The sequence below is a fragment of the Hemitrygon akajei genome, chromosome 8, assembly GCF_048418815.1.
Source record: "Hemitrygon akajei chromosome 8, sHemAka1.3, whole genome shotgun sequence".
Classification (NCBI taxonomy): domain Eukaryota; kingdom Metazoa; phylum Chordata; class Chondrichthyes; order Myliobatiformes; family Dasyatidae; genus Hemitrygon; species Hemitrygon akajei.
Genome location: NC_133131.1, coordinates 7,395,963 through 7,418,534, shown reverse-complemented (window position 1 = coordinate 7,418,534; position 22,572 = coordinate 7,395,963). Strand labels below are relative to the sequence as shown.

The following is a 22,572-nucleotide window of genomic DNA, read 5'->3' as shown; positions in this document are numbered from 1 at the left end:
TGTTCCCGCTGATGGGTGAGTCCAGAACTAGAGGCCACAGTTTAAGAATAAGGGGTAGGCCATTTAGAACTGAGATGCGGAAAAACTTTTTCACCCAGAGAGTGGTGGATATGTGGAATGCTTTGCCCCAGAAGGCAGTGGAGGCCAAGTCTCTGGATGCATTCAAGAGAGAGTTAGATAGAGCTCTTATAGATAGTGGGGTCAAGGGATAATGGGAGAGGGCAGGAACGGGGTACTGATTGTGTATGATCAGCCATGATCACAGTGAATGGCGGTGCTGGCTAGCAGGGCTGAATGGCCTACTCCTGCACCTAATGTCTATTGTCTGTTATATTTGGCAATAATGAACCAATTAACAAGTGTACCCTGAAAGCCATTCCTTCTGCACCATTGAATTAATTTAGAGGTGTACAATCTTTAATATTTAAACCACCGCATAATTTCTGAACAGATTCTGCTTCTTACTTGATTAAATATATTTTAAGGACATAATTATGTACTGCAGAGTCATACCCAGTGAAAAATTTTCTTGAGGATGATATCTTAAGTGGTTCTACAGGTGACAACAACCTGAAGTCCAAGTTGAATCCTCCACCACTAAGCTGTGTGCAGAGTGAGGCACTTGGAAGCTCTGTCTGTGCCATCCTCGAGTCAGATCGGCAACAGATGCATGCCATTTGTGAACGGCTGAAAGGAAAGTTGCTTCCATCGACACTCAGAAGTTTCACTTGGTTGGATAAGCTGCTGAAAATGAATGAAAACTACCAAACCAGAGTTTCAGCAGAGTAAGAATAATTCGTTTGTCATCCCATTTTATTATTTTAAGTAAATGGTTTTAAATGTAGGTTATGTTGTCCAGGAATTATTTATTGATCTTAGCCTTGAATGTTTCTTTAATATTCTTTTCTCACTATTGATCAATGCAAAGTTGGTATTTATTGTATATCCCTAATGGTAGTGAGACACATTTTTAGAAGCATTTCCTATTTCCCTCAGTGAGTGGTGGTGAGGCATATTTTAAAAGCACAGCAATTCTTCTGGTTGAGGTAGTCACATTCTGCCCAATATAATGTTTGAGCATCCAGAAAACAGCAAAAAGTTAAAACCCTTTGTTCAAAGTTCAAATTTCAAAGTACATTTATTATCAAGTATGTATACAGTTTACAAACATTTGCAGATGCTGGAATTCCAAAGCAACACCCACAAAATGCTGGAGGAACTCAGGCCAGGTAGCATCTATGGAAAAGAGTAAGCAGTTGACGTTTCAGGCTGAGACCCTTCATCAGGGCCTAGCCTGCTAAGTTACTCCAGTATTTTGTATGTGTTGTCTTCTATACAGTATACAACCTTAAGATTCATCTTTAGTAGAGAAATTTCCTTACATTTCTTCTTGAATAGCTTGCTCTTTAAACATGGTCAGAGAACAAAAGTCAAATAATCAAATGAGTAGGTCAAATATGTCAAGATGTCTTTCCTCACAGAAAAATATGTCAAAAACAAATAAAATTAATAAGCTAACAGGGCAATCAAACCTTCAGTGTATTTAGGAAGCAACTCAATAGTGAATTAAAGGAAAACTGAACATCAGGATGAACTGAGTTAATTCAATTGTTAATTCAATTAATTCATTGTTAATTATCCTTTGAGAAAGCTGTAAAATGTGTAAGGATCAGAGAATCAGTTAAACACAGTAATATAACCAGTGCAGTGTAATACAGCTGTGAAGCCTCTCAAGCAGTTTATAAAGCTAGGTAATAAACACAAAGCGCTGGAGGTACTCAGCAGGTCAGGCAGCATCTATGGAAAAGAGTAAACAGTCAATGTTTTGGGCCAAGACCCTTCATCAGGGTCCTGTTTACTCTTTTCCATAGATGCTGCCTGGCCTGCTGAGTTCCTCCAGCATTTTGTGTGTATAACTTTGATTTACAGCATTTGCAGATTTTCTCTGAGGTCCAATATCATACCTCGAGTTTTAAAAACCAACAGAAGGCAACTAAAAAACCACAAGGAGAGAAAAGATGAAATATGAATGTAAGCTAGTCAATAATATAAAAGAGGATATCAAAAGTGTTTTTTCAAATATATTAAGAGTAAAAGAGAGGCGAGAGTCAATATTGGACCACTGGATAAAGATAATGGAGAGGTAGTAATGAGGAACAAATAATTGGCGGATGAACTTAATAAATATTTTATGTCAGTCTTCAATATGGAAGACACTAGCAGTGTGTCAGATATTTGATAGTGTTGGAGGCAGAAGTGAATGTAGTTCTTAGTATGGAGAAGGTGCTTGGAAAGCTGAAAAGTGATAGATAAGTCAGCTGGACCAGTTGGACTACACCCAATCTTCTGAAAGAGGTAGCTGAAGAGATTATAGATGCATTAGTAATGATCTTTCAAGAATTATTAGATTCTGGAATAGTTATGGAGGACTGGAAAATTGCAAATGTCATTCCACTCTTTAAGAAGGGAGGGAGGCAGAAGAAAGTAAGTTTCACCAGTTAGCCTGACCTCAGTGGTTGGGAAGATGTTGGAGTCCATTATTAAGGATGAGGTTTCAGGGTATTTGGAGGCATGTGATAAAGTAGGCCAAAGTCAGCATTGTTTTTCTTAAGGGGAAATCTTGCCTGACATATTTGTTGGAATTCTTTGATGTAACAACAGGCAGGATAGACAAAGGAAACTCAGTGGATGTTGTTTGCTTGGATTTTCAGAAGGCGTTTGACAGGTTACCACACATGAGGCTGCTTAACAAGTTAAGTATTACAGGAAAGATACTCACATGGATAGAGGATTGGCTGACTGGCAGGAGGCAAAACATGGGATTAAAGGGGGATACATCACTACTAAAGGAGGTGTAAGGCACTTCCTCTGCTAGTCTGCAGGCCATCCTTGGGCAAGGTGTAATACCTGCTTAGCACTCCCCCCACCATCCTGATCAGGGTCACATGAACCCTTGGGAGTAGGTGGTGGGTTTTTGTATGAGTAGCTGGTGCATGTCACAAGCCCTGGTTATGTGACCACTGACATCAGGCAGACAATCTCTGAAGTATATTGATAATGGCTTGTGCCACCTGTCTTGTAAAGGTATTGCCCAGAAGAAGGCACTCACAAACCACTTCTGTGGAAAATTTGCCAAGACCAGTCATGGATGATAAATTTGACTGGCTGCCAGTGACTTTTGGTGTTCCACAGGGGTTGACATTGGGACCACTTTTTTTCACTTTCTATGTCAATGATTTGGATGAAGGAATTGATGGTTTTGTGGCCAAGCTTCCAGATGATACAAAGTAGGTTAATGGGCAGGTAGAAGCAGGGAGCCTGCAGACGAACTTAGACAGATTAGGAAAATCGGAAAAGAACTGGCAGTTGGAATGTAGTGTAGGGAAGTGTATGGTCATACACTTTGGTAGAAGAATAATAGCATAGACTATTTTCTAAATAGAGAGAAAATCTGTGTGTGCAAATGTAATTTAGAGTCCTTGTGCAAGGTTCCCTCAAGGTTAATTTGCAGGTTGAATGGGTGGTAAGTAAGGCAAATGCAATGTTTGAATACACTTTGAGAGGACTAGAATATAAGAGCAACCATGTAATTGTAAGGCATCATAAGGCATTGGTCAGACCACACTTGGCCTATTGTGGACAGTTTTAGGCCCCTTATTTAAGAAAAGAAGTGCTAGTATTGGAGAGGCTCCAGGCGAGGTTCACGAGAATGATTCCAGGAATGAAAGGGTTAACATATAAGGAGGATTTGATGGCTCTGGGCCTGTACTCACTGGAGCTTAGAAGATGGACAGGAGATCTCATTGAAACCTATTGAATATAGAATGGCCTAAATAGAGTGGATGTGAAGAGGATGTTTCCTGTAGTGGTTGAGTTTATGACCAGAGGGCACAGCCTCAGAATAGAGGGATGCCCATTTAGAACAGAGATGAGGAGGAATTTCTTTAGCTGGGGATGGTGAATCTGTGGAATTCATTGCCATGGAGACATGTCATTGAGTATACTGTATTTAAAGTGGAGGTTGATAGGTTCTTGATGAGTCAGCATCAAAGGTTATGAGAAGGCAGAACAATGAGGTTGAGAGGGATAATAAATCAGCCATGATGGAATGCAGAACAGACTTGATGGGCCACATGGCCTAATTTTGCTTTTGTGCCTTATGTCTTATGGAATAGATATTATTTTTAAAAGATTAAAATATTCTTAGGATGACAAACTGAATTTTCATCCTCCAATCACTATTTTTAAATCACATTATAGAATCACAGTGTGGTTGCAGCAGGGAAGGCCATTCAGCCTGTCAGTTCCATGTCTGCTTTAAGCAAGAGCTGTTAAAATAAACACACTACCCTGCAGTTTCTTCATTGCCTTGCAGCTTTGATTCGTTTTAAACTCTTAACCAATTCAGTTGGTTACTGTTATGTAGATATTTGTAGGAGTTTGCTGTGCACAGAATAGCTGCCCTACTATCAATGTATGTATTTCAAAGCTCCTGTGATGTAAGATGCTTTGAATAATCTTGAAAGCTGACATGGGAATATGTACATTTTAAAGAAGATTTTGTATTCTGTATTTCCTCATTTTTTAAATGTTTCTTTTCCCATGAATGCACGTGCTTTCCTTCTTCTTTCAAAAGTGTTGAGAAAAATATCAGGGAGAAATTTGGATGGGTACTTCAACGCAGAGTAGCTCAACTGAAATTGAGAAGTGCAACAAGATCTCCTATTTCAGGACTGGTGGAAAATGCTGTAGTTGAGGTGAGACTTACATTTTATTTTTAATTCTGTATCAATCTTCGTTACTAAAATGGAAGTCTCCTTTCTATAATCAGATGTAAGAGATACTAAATGAAAAATATGTTGTATCAGATTCAATTCATTTCCTTTTGAGTATGCTGCATGCTACTATCAGTTCACATTATTAGACACAATTAGTTACTCATACGTTACTGAATTCAAGGACAATGAAATACTTATTTTCCTGAAATTAATTATATTTTGGACATTCATTATAATAAAGTGCAAACAGCCTGATACAGAAATGCCTGAAAAATGATTTTAACTAGCTGATTATCATTAATGGTTCATGTCGACATTTCCTATTGAGACAGAAATTTGAGAAGACACCCTGCATGCAGCCCTTTGCCACAAATGAGCGGATGATTTTGGAAGCCAGCAAGGCACTCAATGTCCTATATGTTTATGATGGAACATTCCAACCGTACCTAATATACTGGCTCTTTCCTCTTCAAGTTGCTTTTAAGCATTCATCATCTAAGTGTGAGTAACTAAGAAGTTGCAGTGTAAAGGAACTTCTAAAAATTAAATTAGCAAAACTCTGAACTGATTAAATATAATGTGTAATTTACTCAAACATATCAAATGGCTTCAGCTTGACACCTGTTAGTACTAAGCTCAGCCCTATATTGTAGAAAGTACACTGGAATTGGTCTTAGGACTTGGTCAAACAACACCATTACTGATTGCTACGCAATAGCACCAACTTTCTTATGTAATGACTTTCACATAACTAGGTTATTCTGAGCTGCATCACAGAACACATAGAGGAGATACTAAATTAGATAACCCAAATTTTGATGAAAGGAGTGGATTTTAAAAAGTCTTAAATTGAAAAAGGTAGATGGAAAGAAGGCAAGGCTTATGGTAATAATTCCTGACCCAGGGTTTCAGGTTCAGATTCATTTAATTATCACATGTACATTGAAAATATACAGTGAAATATTATTTTTGCTTTAACGACCAGCACAACCTAAGGACGTGCTCGGGCAGCCTGCAAGTGTGGCCACATATCCTGGTGCCATCAAAACATGCCCATGATGTTCAACGGAACAGCAGCAAAACAAGCCACATTCTTCCCTCCCATCCACTGACTTACCTACACCAATCCAGGCCTCCAGCCTCCATTGGACCCACAGACTCATAGACATCAGCCTACTATTTCCCTAGTGGACTCACAGACTTGGCTACTGATGAGAAAGCACTTACATTTGGAGATGCTCAGAAGGCCAGAATTGTCCATATATATCTTACATAAGAGTGCTACAGGTTGGTAGGAGATTATCGATAGATATTGTATCTGCTGGAAGATGCCCATATTGTCAAAATCAAATTCGATTATGATGTCTCTCATGATCTATGCTTATCTGAATATTCCCTTTGCAATATTTAAGCTATACTTATTTGAATAAGCATGTGAATAGGAGGAGTTTAGCAGGATATGAGACAAACATGAGCAATATATTACCATCACTCAATGGTTCAGCAATCCTATGAAGAATGATTCCTTCAGGGAAGCAGGAATCAGAAGTAAGAAGAAGAGGTGAAAAAACATGAAAAAGTGTCATCAATCTGGAACTTTGTTTTCTGCCTACATTAGAAATGACAGAATAGCAAATTGAATTCCAGCAGGAGGAAGATTAGGAGCATAGAGTCATAGAGTGATACAGCATGGAAACAGGCCATTTGGCCCATTTCCTCCATGCCTATCATGATGTCCACCAAGCTACTCCATTTTTCCATGTTTGTTTCATATCCCTATGAGTCCTTTCAATCTACGTACTTATTCAAATAAGTTCAGCTCAAGTATTGCAAAGGGAACATGTTCAGAGAAGCATAGATCACAAACAATGACAATAAGAGAGATCAAAATAAGAAAAGGTATAACAGAAAGAAAGATTTGGAAGCCAAAGGCATGAAATTTAATTATCTTATTTAATATGTAATTTTATGTACGTATATTATATATTGCAATATAATAACGATATTATAAACTATATAATGTATTACATATTATATGGTAGGTATTGTATAAATATATATTATGATACATAAACATATGTTTCTTAACCAACACACTCAAAGTTCTGGAGGAAATCTCTAAGTCAGGCAGCATCAATGGAGGTGAATAAACAGATGATGTTTTGGGCTGAAATCCTTCAATAGGACTGGAAAGGAAGGGGGGAAAGAGCCAGAAAAAGGTGGTGTGAAAGAGCCTCATCAGATATTGTGACAAAATGCTTTAGCTTTATACTGTACTGTATATAAGAAACAACATTTAGGAAAAAGGTCCAACAATGGAAGAAATAGGTTGGCACTCCGTTACAGGGTTGAAGGAGAGCTAGAATTTCAAAGGAGCTTATTTTCAGATGGATTGTTAGCCAATAATTGAGGTGCTGCGTTTTTTTTCTCTTGGGTGGATTTAAGAAATCTCTGAAGAACAGGGTAACACTCCTTCTTGATAGTTGTCCTTAACTCAAGCCTGCCTAAATGGATTATCATTTCACTTCCATTCTTCTTTGACTCAAGTTTCTGCTTCTCTTCCCAACCATGTTCAATATTCTATACTCCACAAGACCATATGATTATAAGATACAGGAGCAGAATTAGGCCATTTGGCCCATCAATACTGCTCTGCAATTTCCTCCTGGCTGATCCAATTTTTCTCTCAACCCCAATCTCTTGCCTTCTCCTGTATTCCTTCATGCCTTGATCAATCAAGAATCTGTCAACCTCTGCCTTAAATATGTATAAAGACTTGGCCTCCACAGCTGTCTGTGGCAAAGATTTCTACAGATTCAGTACTCTCTGGCTAAAGAAATTCCTCCTCATCTCTGTTCTAAAAGGAAATCCCTCTATTTTGAGGCTGTGTCCTTTGGTCTTAGACTCTAACACCATAGGAAACATCCTCTGCACAGCCACTCTATCAAGGTCTTTCACTTTTTGATAGGTTTCACTGATATCAGTGCTCATTCTTCTGAATTCTGTTGAATACATGCCCAGATCCATCAAATGCTCTTCATATGACAATCCTTTCAATCGTGGAATAATTTTTGCGAACCTCCTTTGAACCCTGTCCAGTTTCAGCATGTCCTTTCTAAGATAAGGGGCCCAAAACTGCTTATAATACTCCAAGTGAGGCCTCACCGGTGCTTTATAAAGTCTGAACATTACATCCTTGCTTTTATATTCTAGTCCTCTTGAAATGAATGCTAATCTTCATCTGCAAATTAACCTCTAGGGAATTCTGCTCATGGACTCCAAAGTCCCTTCGCGCCTCATATTTTTTGTATTTTCTCTCCATTTAGAAAAAAGTCAGCTCTTTCATTTCTTCTGCCAAAGTGCATGACCATACACTTCTCAACACTGTATTTCATTTGCCATTTCTTTGCCCATTCTCCTAATCTGTCTAAATCCTTCTGTAGCCTCTCTATTTCCTCAAAACTACTTGCCCCTCCAACTATCTTCGTATCATCTGCAAACTTTGCAACAAAGCTACCAACCCATCATTGACATATAATGTAAGAAGAATCGGTCCCAGCACAGACCCCTGTGGAACACCACTCATCACTGGCAGGCAACCGGAAAAGGCTTCCTTTATTCCCAGTCTTTGCCTCCTACCAATCAGCCGCTGCTTTAACCATGCTAGAATCTTTCCTGTAATACCATGGACTGGTAGCTTTTTAAGCAGCCTCAAGTGTAACACTTTGTCAAAGGCCTTCTGAAAATCCAAGTACACAACATCAACCAATTCTCCTTTGCCTATCCTGCTTGTTATTTCTTCAAAGAATTCCAACAAATTTGTCAGGCAAGATTTTCCCTTGAGGAAACCATGCTGACTACGGCCTATTTTATCATGTGCCTCCAAGTACCCTAACACCTCATCCTTAATCATCGACTCCAACGTCTTCCCAACCATTGAGGTCAGACTAACTGGCCTATAGTTTCCTTTCTTCTGCCTCTCTCCCTTCTTGAAGAGTAGGGTGACATTTGCAATTTTCCAGTCTTTCAGAACTATTTCAGAATCTAGTGACTTTTGAAAGCTCATTACTAATGCCTCCACAATCTCTTTAGCCTTCTCTCTCAGAACTCTTGAGTGTATAGCATCTGGTCCAGGTGACTTGTACCTTCAGAACTTCAGTTACCCAAGAACCTTCTTTCGAGTTATGGTAACCACACACTTCATAACCCCTGACACCTGGAACTTCCATCATACTGCGAGTGTCTTCCACAGTGAAGACTGACCCAAATACTTATTCAGTTCATCTGCCTTTTTGTTATCCCTATTCTCCTATTCTCCTATCCCTATCTCCTGTTCTCCTCGGCACAGGACATTAATTTTCAGGGCCTCACTAACTCTAATAATCTCAGGTGAAAGGAAGAAACTTGTTTTTAATATCCTGAGTCCTTTTCAGAATATCCCAAGCAACTTTACAGCTAAAGAAACTTAAGGTGTCTCTGTTTCCATGCTCCATTTGTAGAATCCATATTCATGGGCTCCTCTTAAATCTAGGGATCTCTATTCACGTCCACCTCCAAAATGCTTGGTGTGCTGCTCTTGAAACAAAAAAGCTTTTATTCATGAGTGGTTCTCAATTGAATTGCGCCTCCGCACCCCCAACTATAAAGATGAGTGCAGAAACAGAGCATTTAAGAGGAGCACAGAAATGGAGGTTCCCTAGGTTTAAGAGGAGCAGGTGAACTTGAGGATGCTGGAGTTTGAGAGTAGAGTAGAAAAAGCAACATGTTGAGTTTGAAAGGAACACAGAAACAGAAGTCCCTTCAGTTTGGGAGGACCATTGGAATAGAGACTCATTGAATTTCTTTGGCTATAAAGCTGTTTGGGATAACCTGAAAAGGATCAAGATACAGTATAAATACAAGTTACAAACACAATAGTTTCTGTAGATGCTGGAAATCCCAAGCAACACATATAAAATGTTGGATGAACTCAGCAGATAAGGCAATATCTATGGAAATGAATAAACAGTTGATGTTTTGAGCCAAGACCCTTCATCGGTACAGGAAAGGAAGGAGGAAGTCATCAGAATAAAAAGATAGGGAAAGGAAAAGGAGGACAAGCTAGAAGGTAATAGGTGAAGACAGGTGGGTGGGAAAGGTAAAGGACTGGAAAAGAAGGAATATGATAGGAAAGTAGAGTGAACCATGGGAGAAATGGAAGAAGGAGGGACTCCAGGGGAAGGCAATAGGTAGGTGAGGAGAGGAGAGAAGAGGTCAGAGTAGGGAATAGAAGTAGAGGGAAAGGGAAGGAAAAAAATACCAGAAGCAGAAATCAGTGTACATTCCATCAGGTTGGAGCCTAACTAGATGGAATAAGAGGAGGCCATGGACTGACATGTTGGTATGGAAATAGGAATCAAAATTAAAATGTTTGGCCATCAGGAAATTCTTCTTTTGGCAGATGGGTGGAGTGGAGGAGCTCAATAAAGCAGTCCCCTAATTAATGTGTGGTCTCACCAATGTAGAGGCCACATCGGGAGCACCAGATATAATAAATATCCCCAACAGATTTGTAGGTGAAGTGTTGCCTCCATTGGAAGTATTATTTTGGGCTCTGAATGGAGATAAAGGAGAAAGTGAATGGGCAAATGTAGCATTTATGTAGCTTGCAGAGGGTTACGTGCCAGGAGGTAGATTAGTGGGGAGAGACAAATGGACAAGGGAAACAGAGAGAGAGAGCGATCCCTGCAGAAAGCAGAGAGTGGGGGAGGGAGGTAATGTGGTTAACAGATGTGGTGGGGATGAAGGAACTGAGAAAAGGGAATAGTATTTTTACAGGAGTCAAGGTGGGAAGAGGTATTGTCAAGATAGTTGTGGGAATCGGTAGGTTTATAAAAGATGTTGGTAGACATTTTCTGGAAATGGACTCAGAGAGCTTAAGAAACGGGTGAAAGGTGTCAGAAATGGACCAAGTGAATTTAAGGGCAGGGTGGAAGTTGGAGATATAGTTGATAAATACAAGTTTCTTCCTTTCATTTGAGGTTAGTGGAGACTGTGAATGGTACAGCCATGGATAGAAGGTGTTTATATGGATATGAGACAAATATGGACAAATGGGAGAAGCTTGGTGGACACCATGGTTGGTGTGGACAATTTGGGCTGAAGGACCGGTTTCCATTCTGTATTACTTCATGATTCTTTGATTCCAAATCTTTCTCCTACATATTGTGCTGTATTTCAAATTGCTACTCTATCATTTCTGATGTAGGCAAAAAACAAATTCAGAAAATCAGTGACATTGTTTTCATGATTTGTCACCTCTTCCTCTAAAAAGTCTGGTAGTCAGATTACTCATTTGTTATCTGCCATGTCATATGACATAGGTGATTATGGTCTTTCCATGATCATGATTGTTCTTGGCAATTTCTTCTACAGAGGTGGTTTGCCATTGTTTTCTTCTGGGCAGTGTCTTTACAAGGTGGCTGACCCCAGCCATTATCTATACTGTTCAGAGATGGTCTTCCTGTTGTCAGCGGTCGCATAACCAGGATTTGTGATATGCACCAGCTGCTCATACGACCATTCACCACCTGCTCCCATGGCTTCACGTAATCCTGATTGGGGGGCTAAGCAGGTACTACGTTTTGTCCAAGGGTGACCTACAGACTAGCAGAGGGAGGGAGCACCTTAGACCTCCTTTGATAAAGATATTTCTCCACACCACCTCCCATGAGATTCTGTATATTGTGTTAATATGTTGAGAATATAGAGTAGGGAATGAGTAAATAGAGTTGAGGTACTGTATATGTCGTATATGATCTGATTGTATATCACCCTAGCCTGAGGACTGAATAGCATAATTCCTGTTCCTGTGCTCAGGAAGTGAAATTATATTTGGATCCATCAAAGACTGTGAATAGATATTGTTTAGATATGAATAATAAATTAGTTTGCTTTAATTGAAAGGAACAAAATTTTCTATGTCCCATTCATTAGCATGGTGGAAATCAAAAACCTATGATTCATGCATTGTGACTGAGATCGGTGGGAGGTCATAAACACTGCAGAGCTGCAGTTGAACGGTGTTAATGGATGTGAAATGACATCATCAGCAAAAGTTTGGGTTTGAATCATGACTGTAAGAGCTCATTGATTGGAAATAGGAACAGAAATAACTAAGAGAGGACTGAGCAGTGCTGATCTCTTGAATTGTTTGAAACAGTTAGCTAATGAACCACTAACTCCAGCACAGATAAAGTGATGTGACAAGACTGGATGGCAATGAACATAGCCTTGGTTGAAAATGATAGGCGTTTTGATGATCTAGATGTACACAGCTTTAATGTTCTAACCCTGAAGGTATTAAAGATAACCAAGTCAAGGGCTGATGATTCACCAAGGTGTTCAAAAATAGAGTATGACAAATTGGAGTTCTATCATAAGTAATTTGATGTATTTTTCTACATGTTAGTAATGCATGCTCAAGAAGAAACTACATGGTGTCCATAACATATGATTTGTTTTCTACAAACCAGGGCACTACTTGTGACTATTTAATCTGCAAAATGGCATTTAAAAGGCATTATTCCTAGCTATTTAATTTCCAAATCTATATAGCTACTTTTTTCATGTCATGAATCAATTGTGTCCACGTTGTGGGGTAGCATCACTGTTTAACAAAGCAGGAACAAATCAGACAAAACAAAATGTAATGATTGGTCAGTAACAAGCATTGATTTTAAAAACATCAGTCGATGTTTCCTCTGGCTGCGTTGTCTAGAACAATGGGTCACATTCTCAAAAGAGGCAAAGCTGAGCAAGATAAACAGTTTCATAGACACAAAAAAGTCTGCAGATGCTGGAAATCCAAAGCAACACAGGATCCTGAAGCAGGGTCTTAGCCCAAAATGTCAACTATTTCTTCATTTCTGTAGATGCTGCTTGATCTGCTGAGTTCCTCCAGCATTTCATGTGTGTTGCTTAAGATAGACGGTTTCATACTTCACTTGGAAAAGCTGGGAAACTAAAATTGGATGTTGTCTATCTGTATGCTTGTTTTCCTTGAGGCATCATTCTTTGCCACTTCACACATCCTATCTAGACACTGAGTTACGGTGAGAGTCCTTGATGGGGATGGTTTAGACTCAAGCACTGGAGTATCTGAGGCTAGAATTGAGACATAGTATCAAACTGGATCGAGAACTGAGCACAAAACTAACAATAGACAATATCACTAGAAGGGTTCCAATTGAGCACGGAGGCTCTGTTCAGGTGCTCTTTAAATACACAATTCTTGGCACCCAAAACATGATTGCCAATTAGCTGAATAGTCCTGAATCTTTAAAGGGACCACACCAGCTATCCATATTCCAGAGAGTTAGAGCGTCTAAACCCCAGAAACTGGTGCAATTGGGTGTTTGTCGTAACAGGACTTCCTCCCTTATGGCTACTCCTGATAGTCCTGGCTGCTCGGAGAGACAATGATTATAGTCACGGATGAGAGATCCAGATACAAGATATCCCTTTCAGGAGCCCAGCACCATTTCTTGCATCTGAATCCTTCCCAGTCCACAAGGAACTGCTGAACAGTTTGTGAATCCAAATTCTTCTCACAGTAAAGACCTGTTCCCCATCAACAAACCCGGGAGGCGGTGAGACTGATGGTAGTGGAGCTAAAGGCTGGTGTTCACAAGTTTTAATTTGGAAATGTGGAAAGTGGGATCGATCCTGAGGGTTTTGGGGAACTTCAAAGTGTAAGCCACCAGGTTTACTTTCCTGAGAAGCTTGAAGTGTCCAATGAGCTTGGGCACCAATTTCCTGGACTCCATTTGGAGAGGTAAATCCTGAGTTGACAGCCAGACCTGTTGCCCAGGCTGCAAAACTGGTCCCTGTGTTCTCTTGTGGCTAGCCTTTATTTCAGCCTTCTGGGTGGAAGCTAACAAAATCTCTCTCGCCTGTGTCCATCTCTCCTTGCAGTGTCGGACTAGATCTTTGGAGCAGAAACCCCAACTTCGGCCTCCTGCTCAGGGAAGAATGGTGGAGAATACCCAAATTGGCATTTGAAAGGGGGCATCCTGTGCACCGAATGCTGTGAAGTGTTGTGTGGGACCTCTACCCACATCAAGTGGTTACACCACTCGGCTGGTCTTTCAGAGGCCAGGCACTTTAGGGTTCATTCCAGATCTTGGTTCACCTGCTCTGTCTAGCTGTTGGACTGCAGGTCCAACACCATGGTCCTGAAAAACATTGTCTCATTTTTACTATGTACGGTACCAGCAGTTATGGTCGAAGTGACAATAAAAGTGACTTGACTTGAGGTGAAACCCAGGGGAAAGACTTGCTGTTGCCTCAGTCAGCTTATAGAATGCCCTCCAAAAATGTTATGTGAATCACAGACCACGATTCAACACAATGTCCACCAGAAAATCATGGATCCTCAAGATCTGGTGCAGGACAATTTTGGCCATCTGCACCACAGATGGCAGTCTGTCCAAGGCAATGAATTTGCAGGCTTTCAAAAAATGATCTACAATTACCGTAATAATGACCTTCCCCTTGGAAGGAGGAAGGCCTGTGACAAAGTCCATGGCGATGTGCGCCCATGGTTTTTGCGGAATAGGCAGAGGGTGAAAGAGCCCTTGGGGTTGGCTGCAGGGTTTCTTGTTCCAGGCACACCTCCCATGCTTGCATGTATTGACAGACCTCCCTCACCATTGTAGGCCAGCAATATCTTCTCTTAATGAACTTGAAGATCCTGGAAATCCCTGGGTGAGAGGTCATTCTCAATGCATTTCTCCATTGAAGAACCTGAGACCGGACAGAACTGGGAACCAACAGCTGACCTGAAGAGCCATTCTGAGGGATCTCCTCTTGTGCCTAGGTCTTCTGAACAAGTGTGTCAATTCCCCACTGAATTGGCACTATCACCCTGGGGCAAAATGGTTGTAGGGTGCTCCTCTCATTTGGGTTTGTCAAACTGATGGGACAAGGCATCTGGCTTCTGGTTCTTAGATCCTTGTTGATAAGTCAGGATGAAATTAAAACAGTTAAAGAGACCACCTGGCCTGCCTGGAATTCAGTCTCTTGGCCTCCTGAATATAAGCCAGGATCTTGTGGTCTGCCCATACGATAAAAGGGCTCTTGGCCCCCTCAAGTTAGCATTCATCCAAAGCCAACTTGACTGTGAGCAGCTCTCTATTTCCAATGTCATAGTTCACCTCTGCTGGGGATAGCCACCAGGAAAAAAATGCACTCTGATGTCCTGTACATCTATTCCAACCCTATAGCATTTGAGATACTAATGTTCTTCTGGCATTTTGATCATACACAGATTTCATCACAACTGCACAATGGTCTCAAAGCATTGAAAGTCCCTCAGAAAGCTCTCCATCTCTAGACGTCATTTGTCTTATTTCTAAGCTCCATGTGATGTAGTTTGATAATGTCCTTTTTCTTTACAAATGGTATATAATTAGAAATAGAATATTGTGACAGGGAGAAGAGTAAGCATAGGAGGAATAAGAAAGAAAAGGTAATAAATGTCCTAAGCCGATAGAAACAATTCAGAAGCAAGGACAATTTATTATGTAGAATGAGCTTGGAGGACACCTACAAATCTATCCAGTCACACACATTTCCTTTTTTTTTTAAACTTTTTTTATTGTTTTCAAATAGTTACAGAATAAATGTGTATGAGAAAAAAAATGTTACCCAGCCCCCCTCCCCTTAACCCCTCCCCCTAACATCCCTAAAAAAAAAAGAAAGAGAAAAAAAAAAAGGAATGCCTGGATATTGGAGGGTCCCCACACGCTCCACGGAGTTCGTAATAACTTTAGTGTATGCATTTATTTCTTTCCCCAAGTAACCAATTATTTCATCTTCGGAGCACCTATATATTTAATCCTGTCTTTTGTAAATAAGGGCGCCAAATTTTCAAAAATGTTTCATATTTATCTCTTAAATTGTAAGTGATTTTTTCAAGTGGAATACAGCCATAAATTTCGTTCTTCCAACGATCTATACTTAACATTTCCTTTTCTTGTTCAACAGCTGAACATCCATATGAGCTAGCCATGTATCTGCACCTGCTCATTCATAATCTATTCCCAACATGGCCTGAAATTTTTGGAATGGCAGAAAGAGTGATGAATCGTCTAGAGAATGAAGACCCAGAACTCTTTGCTCACCTTCATTCTTCATTCACCAAAAATGCCTTGCTTGATCCCATGGTAAGGACTAATTGACAGTGAAGACCTGAATATTGGAGAACAGCATTATAACTATGTATAAATAGAGGAATAAGGTGGGACCAAACCATTTAGTTCATGGACTGCGTTTCTGTCACTGTCTGTAAGAAGTTTGTATGTTCTCCCCATGACTGCGTGGGTTTCCTCCTGGTGCTCTGGTTTCCTCCCACTGCCCAAGGATGTACTGGTTGGTAGGTTAATTGGTCATTGTAAATTGTTCTATGATTAGGCTAGAGTTAAGTCAGGGGTTGTTGGCTGGTGCAGCTCAAAGCGTTGGAAGGGCCTAGTCTGCACTGTATCGCAATAAATAAAATAAAATAAAAATCATAATATTGGGTAGCAATTATCCATGCTCAGTGGCTTCCTAAAGGCATGACACATTTTGGAGTCTGCTATGACCACTGGGGAGCGTGGATATTCCCAGAACCAATCATAGCTCAGTGATATTGGAAGTAAGGTAACTATCAAAATTGCTATAGAGCTGTGGAGATGAGGGGCTACTCAAAGTCCAGAAGGACCTTGTAAGTATGTAGAAATAGACTTTGTAGTCTTCGTGGCCACAGATTGGGAAGGAGTTGGCATTTCAGGGTGCAAGGTGTAGGATTAAGTCAGGTCTTGAGGGCAAAAGGCCAAGAATGGGGGCCAGAATCAGAACTATTGTCACTGGTATGTCATGAAGTTTGTCGGTGGATTTTCATGGCAACAATGCAGAGCAAGACATTAAAATACTGTAAGTTACAAAAGTAAAATGAATGTATAGTGCAAAAGAGGAATACTGAGGTAGTGTTCATGGACCATTCAGAAATCTGATGACAGAGAGGATGAAGCTGTTGCTAAAACATAGAAAAACTACAGCACAAGACAAGCCCTTTGGCCCACAATGCCGTGCGGAACATGTACTTACTTTAGAAATTATCTGGGGTTACCCATAGACCTCTATTTTTCTAAGCTCCATGTACCTATCCAAGAGTCTCTTCAAAGATCCTATTGTATCCGCCTCCACCACTGTCGCTGGCAGCCCATTCCACGCATTCACCACTCTCTGCATAAAAAACTTACCCCTGACATATCCTCTGTGCCTGCTTCCAAGCACCTTAAAACTGTGCCCTCTCGTGACAGCCATTTCAGCCCTGGGTAAAAGCCTCTGACTATCTATATGATCAATGCCTCTCATCACTTTATACACCTCTATCAGGTCACCTCTCATCCTCCGTTGCTCCAAGGAGAAAAGGCCAAGTTCACTCAACCTATTCTCATAGGGCATGCTCCCCAATCCAGGCAACATTCTTGTAAATCTCCTCTGCATCCTTTCTATAGTTTCCACATCCTTCTTGTAATGAGGTGACCAGAACTAAGCACAGTACTCCAAGTGGGGTCTGACCAAGGTTCTATATAGCTGTAACATTACCTCTCGGCTCTTAAACTCAATCCCATGATTGATGAAGGCCAATGCACTGTATGCCTTCTTAACTAAAAGCTAAACCAAAACATTGAGTGTGTGTCTTCAGGCTCCTATCCTCCATCCCTGATGGGGGAGGTAACAAGACTAGTGTATGTCTTGGATGGTGAGGGTCCTTATAGATGCTGCCTTCTTGAGACACTTCTTTTGAAGATTTCCTCGATGGTAGGGAGCATTGTGCCCATGATGAACAGAGTGATGATGGTGTGAAGTGGTTGGAAGTTGGAGCTTAGCAGATCAGCAGTATGAAAACAACTTTGCTGGATGAAATCAAAGAGGTAGTACAAGGGAAATGCAGAATATAGTGTTACAGTTACATATATAAAGACTGGAGGTATTGAGAATACAGTTAGACAATAAGATACTAGGGCCACAACAAGGCATATTGTGAGGTCAAGAGTTCACCTTTACCATACATGAGGTCCATTCAAGGTTCTTGTAATAACAGGGTAGAAGTTGTCCTTGAGACTGCTAGTGTGTGTTTCCAAGCTTTTATATCTCCTGCCTAATGGAAATGGATAGAAGAGAGAATATCCAGAGTGGGAGTTGTCTTTGATTTATTCTGGTTGCTTTTTTAAAGTTGCAAGAAGTTCAGACAGAACCCGTGGGGGGGGGGGGGGGGGTGCTGGTTTTCATAATAGACTGGGGTGTGTCCACAACTCTCTGCAGTTTCTTGTAGTCTTGAGCAGAGTGTTGTCATACCTAGCTTTGATGCATCTGGATAGGATGCTTTCTATAATGTTCTGTAAAATTGGTCAACAAGAACATGCTGCTGAATTTCCTTAGCCATTGGAGAAAGTTGAGGTGTTGGTGTGCTTTCTATGTGACTGGATCAGGACAAGCCATTGGTGAAGTTGAGGCACTGGTCTGCTTTCTACGTGATTGCATCAGGATAAGCTATTGATGAAATTGAGGTGCTGGTGTGCTTCCTATATGATTGATCTGGACAAGCTTTTGATGAAGTTAAGGTTTTGGTGTGCCTTCTACAGATTGGACCAGGACAAGTGATTGGTGAAGTTGAGGCACTGGTCTGCTTCCTATATGATTAATCTGGACAGGCTATTGATGATGTTTGCACAGCTGGGTTAATTTCTAATAATCTAATAAATCTGTATTTTCAAAATGCTTGCTACATTTCAAAATATTTCAGGTTACCAGTACACATAAATCAGAAAAAGTCACCAAATAGTCAAGTAAATTTTGCACGACTGTACTTGCAGGGAATGAAGCAGAGAAAATTTGAAAACTAAGATCTGTGATCATTCCAATTATCCAACAGTTAACTGGTGAGACTTCAGCAGGGCATGCTGTCTTCTGTATTTGTAATATTCACTGAGCTGCATACTGTACAAGGAATATAAACTTCCAGATCACCTTCCTTTCTCTGCAAGAGTAGGCAATTAAAACAGTAAATATTGGAAACACTTAACATCAAAATCAGCCAACCTTTCAGTTGTGGGACCCTTTGTCAGAACTTGATATTGGGAAGCATTGAGCCCTCATTGCTGTCATTTCATCAGGAACTTGTTTTAGGAAATAAAGTTCTAAGCTACTGCATTCCATGCTATCCATTGTAAAGTTAATGATGTTTTCAATTCTCCTTTGTATTCTGAATTTCTTCTGGAGCAATTTTTCCGGGAAAAGATACAGACTCAAAAGTTCAACAACTCTGAAGATAGGCATCACAACAGCAAAGAGTGTTTGGAAAACCCAATTATACTCCTCAGGAAGTGGATGGGAGAGGTAAGAGCATTGAAGAAAATTGCATAATGTTCAATAGGTTCTGAGAAATCTTTTATTCTTTTGTTTTCTCTCTTCAATGGGGATAGAATGGATAGTTTAATGAGTACTTTGCACTCTTTAGGTATTTTACAACAGTAAATGCCTTTTAAAGATAGAAAGATAGATAGATACTTTATTGATCCCAAAGGAAATTACAGTGTCACAGTAGCATTACAAGTGCACAGATATACAAATATTAGAAGAGAAGAAAGAATGAAAGTAAGTTACCTTAAAAATAAGATTTACAAGATTTACAAGTCAAATATTACAAGATCACTTCCCTGGCTATCCCAGATTCCCTGGTTCTACCACAACTTCCAGAATGACCAGTTTGTCTCCTATAACAGAGCCAGCCTTTCCAATCAGTTTATTGAGCCTGTTGGCATCACCCGTGTTGATGCCATTGCCCCTGCACACCACTGCATAGAAATTGTGCTGTTAACAACAGACTGATAGAACATGTGAAGGAGAGGCCTGCATATTCTGGCCCTTCTTGTAAACAAACTCTGTGTTGGTGCTTCACGCAAGTTTTCAAGGATAAACCAATCCATTGAGCCATTTAACTGCAAGTATCATCACAGGTCTTTCACAACCGCCTCAAACTATATGCACGTTACTTGGGAATGCCGTAACAAACATGAATCACCGCATTTAAAATCCTTGTCCTTCCTGTGAACATTGAGACTGATTGAGAACTGTGTTGTTCTGCCCAGCGTTGCGGGCATGCTAAATTGGCACTGGAATGTGTGGCGACACTCAACCCCCTCAAGGCTGTCTTGGTTGTTAATGCAAAAACTTATTTCACTGTGTAGTTTTGATGTACATGTGATAAATAAATCAGAATCCGAAACTGAATCTGAATTGTATTGCCGAAACAAGTACAGCTATCACACCAAATTAGTTTACAACGCCTATTGAGCTATATAACTTGTTTGTGTCTCATAGGGTTTTGTGGGCATTTTGGATCTGCCAGCTGTGCTGCTGACCTGGGACCAGCTCTTTATGCAAGACTGGAAGACTCAGGTGATGGAGGATTTCTGCCTGACAATCCTCCTGCTATTGAGGGAGCCTTTAATGGAAGCTGATGATCAACACAGTCTGAAACAGGTGAGAGCAAAATATAGTTTTTGCTACCAACACCTTTCATGCTTTACACCAATTGGAGATGATTCCAAAAAGGCATCTGAGTTCAGAGATGAAGCTTACTGCTCAGCACTGTGAAACCTTTCTGAACTGTTGCCAAAGTAGAATGTTTGAAATAAAAACAAAAATAAAACTGAAAATACTCAGCAGAGCAGGAGGCAACTTTTAAAAAATTTAATAGCATTGAGAAACATGAGTTTTTGAACCCAACAAAAAAAAACTAAAAACTCAGAATTTATCTCCATAATAAAAATCAAGACAATCTGGAACCATCTACTTTAACTGTAAAGAGCGGGGTTTGATCGATCTAAGCGCCAGTCTGATTTGGAAAGGTCAGGTACAAGTCGAAATGTGGGGGCAGGGTCCAGGCCCAGAGCATATAGATGTGACAGGGCCGGGGTCTTACTGCGAGGAATGACCCAATGTTTGGATGATTTAAATGCATGGCCAGAGAGATTGAAAAGGCAGGCTGTCGGGGCCTGTGGTGAACTACATATACCTGTCTGGACACGCCCCCCCGCTGACTGCTCCTGTGGCTCCTCCCACTGACCATGGCTCCTCCCACAGACCCTGGTATAAAGGCGATTGGGGCCTGAGCCCTACCCTCAGTCTCCAGGATGTAGCATGGTGGTCAATTGCTGCTTGTTCTTTCTTCCAGTCAATAAAAGCCTATATCTCGCCTCACGTCTCAGAGATTTATTGATGGTGCATCAATTTTATTGACTGGAAGTTTTAAAACATGGAAAGTATTTTACATCCGGAAAAATTAGACTTGGACCCTCAAAACTCAGAAGCAGCTCTTGCCTTTGAACTCTGGCTTGCATGCTTCCAATCATACTTGGAGGAGGTTCGTGCGACTGAGCCCGCTATTATGCACAGAATTCTCCTTTTGAGGGTCACCCCGAAAGTTTACTCACTTATCAGGGACCTGTCGACCTACCAAGGGGCACTGGACGCACTTAAAAGACAGTACCTGCGGCCGGTGAACACCGTCTACGCAAGACATCGCTTAGCACTCCACGGTAACTATGAACCCTGTACCCGAGGTGACACCGCGCACACCGAGCCCTACACAGACTCCTCACGACACTCCTATACCGGGCGTCATGCACGCGCATATACCAGGCGCCTCGCACACGCATGAGGAATCACTGACGCCTAGTGGGCTGACACCTCCAGTTAGGCCGGAACCAGCACAACCACCGTCTCTGGTGCAATCACCACCAGCACCTGTGCAATCACAGCCGGTGCTACGTAGATTGCAGTGATGTGGCGACAGCGACCCGATGAGTCGAGTGCCGAGTTTCTCCAAGCCCTACAGACACTCGTGCGAACTTGCGACTGCAAAGGTCTGACAGCGGAACAACATGCAGAGCTGCTGGTACGAGACGCCTTCGTTACGGGGATCAGGTCAGTGTACGTGCGCCAGCGGCTGCTGGAAAATGCCGATCTTACCTTATGCTCGGTGATCGAGACGGCCGACATGCTGAAGGCTGCTCTGCACAACGCTGACGCTGTCCAGCCACGCGATCCCCCGCCGGTTCCGTGGCCACTGCAGACCCCGCCACCCGTGAGCAAATTCACCGCCGCCGCTGCCAGTCGCGAGTCCACGAACTCCCTGAAACCGACCACAGCTGCTGCCAGTCGCAAGTCCACACAGTGTTACTTCTGCGGACTCAAAAAGCACCCCCGAAAACGCTGCCCGGCCCGAGAAGCGACCTGCTCCAGCTGTGGGAAGAAGGGCCATTTCGCCAAGGTCTGTAAGTCTGAACCACGAGCAGGGTCAGGCAGTGCGGCGTGTGAGGCATGGGGGCCGCCATCTTAGTCACCGCTATCTTGCCTGCCCGCCTCGTGTGGGGCATGGGGGCCGCCATCTTGCCTGCCCAGATGGGGGCGACCATCTTTGTCGGCGCCACCTCGCCCCGCCCCCGACCCACCGGTGCTTACCGGGCACCAAGACGGCAGTTCAACTCCGGCCTCCGTAACCCTCGACCAAAGTGCCCCACACCAGCTTGCAAGGTCAATCATGGACATCCTGGTGGAGGGGCACAGGACTAGCTGCCTGTTTGACACAGGCAGCACTGGGAGTTTTATTGACCCGGACACGGTGCAATGCTGCGGACTCGTGACATGGCCGGTAAGCCAGAGAGTCACCATGGCTTCTGGGTCGCATTCCACAGACATC

At 41.6% G+C, this 22,572-nt stretch overlaps 1 protein-coding gene across 1 annotated transcript in view; it reads left to right on the top strand.

Moving 5' to 3' along the window:
* Positions 1-22,572, top strand: part of LOC140731514 (uncharacterized) — a 110,703-nt gene that overhangs the window by 2,506 nt on the left and 85,625 nt on the right. Inside the window, exons 2-7 of the mRNA XM_073052984.1 lie at positions 506-785; positions 4,637-4,757; positions 5,111-5,279; positions 15,807-15,985; positions 19,089-19,205; positions 20,190-20,351. Of these exons, the coding sequence (XP_072909085.1) occupies positions 506-785; positions 4,637-4,757; positions 5,111-5,279; positions 15,807-15,985; positions 19,089-19,205; positions 20,190-20,351 (1,028 nt within the window). The remainder of the gene's footprint in view (positions 1-505; positions 786-4,636; positions 4,758-5,110; positions 5,280-15,806; positions 15,986-19,088; positions 19,206-20,189; positions 20,352-22,572) is intronic.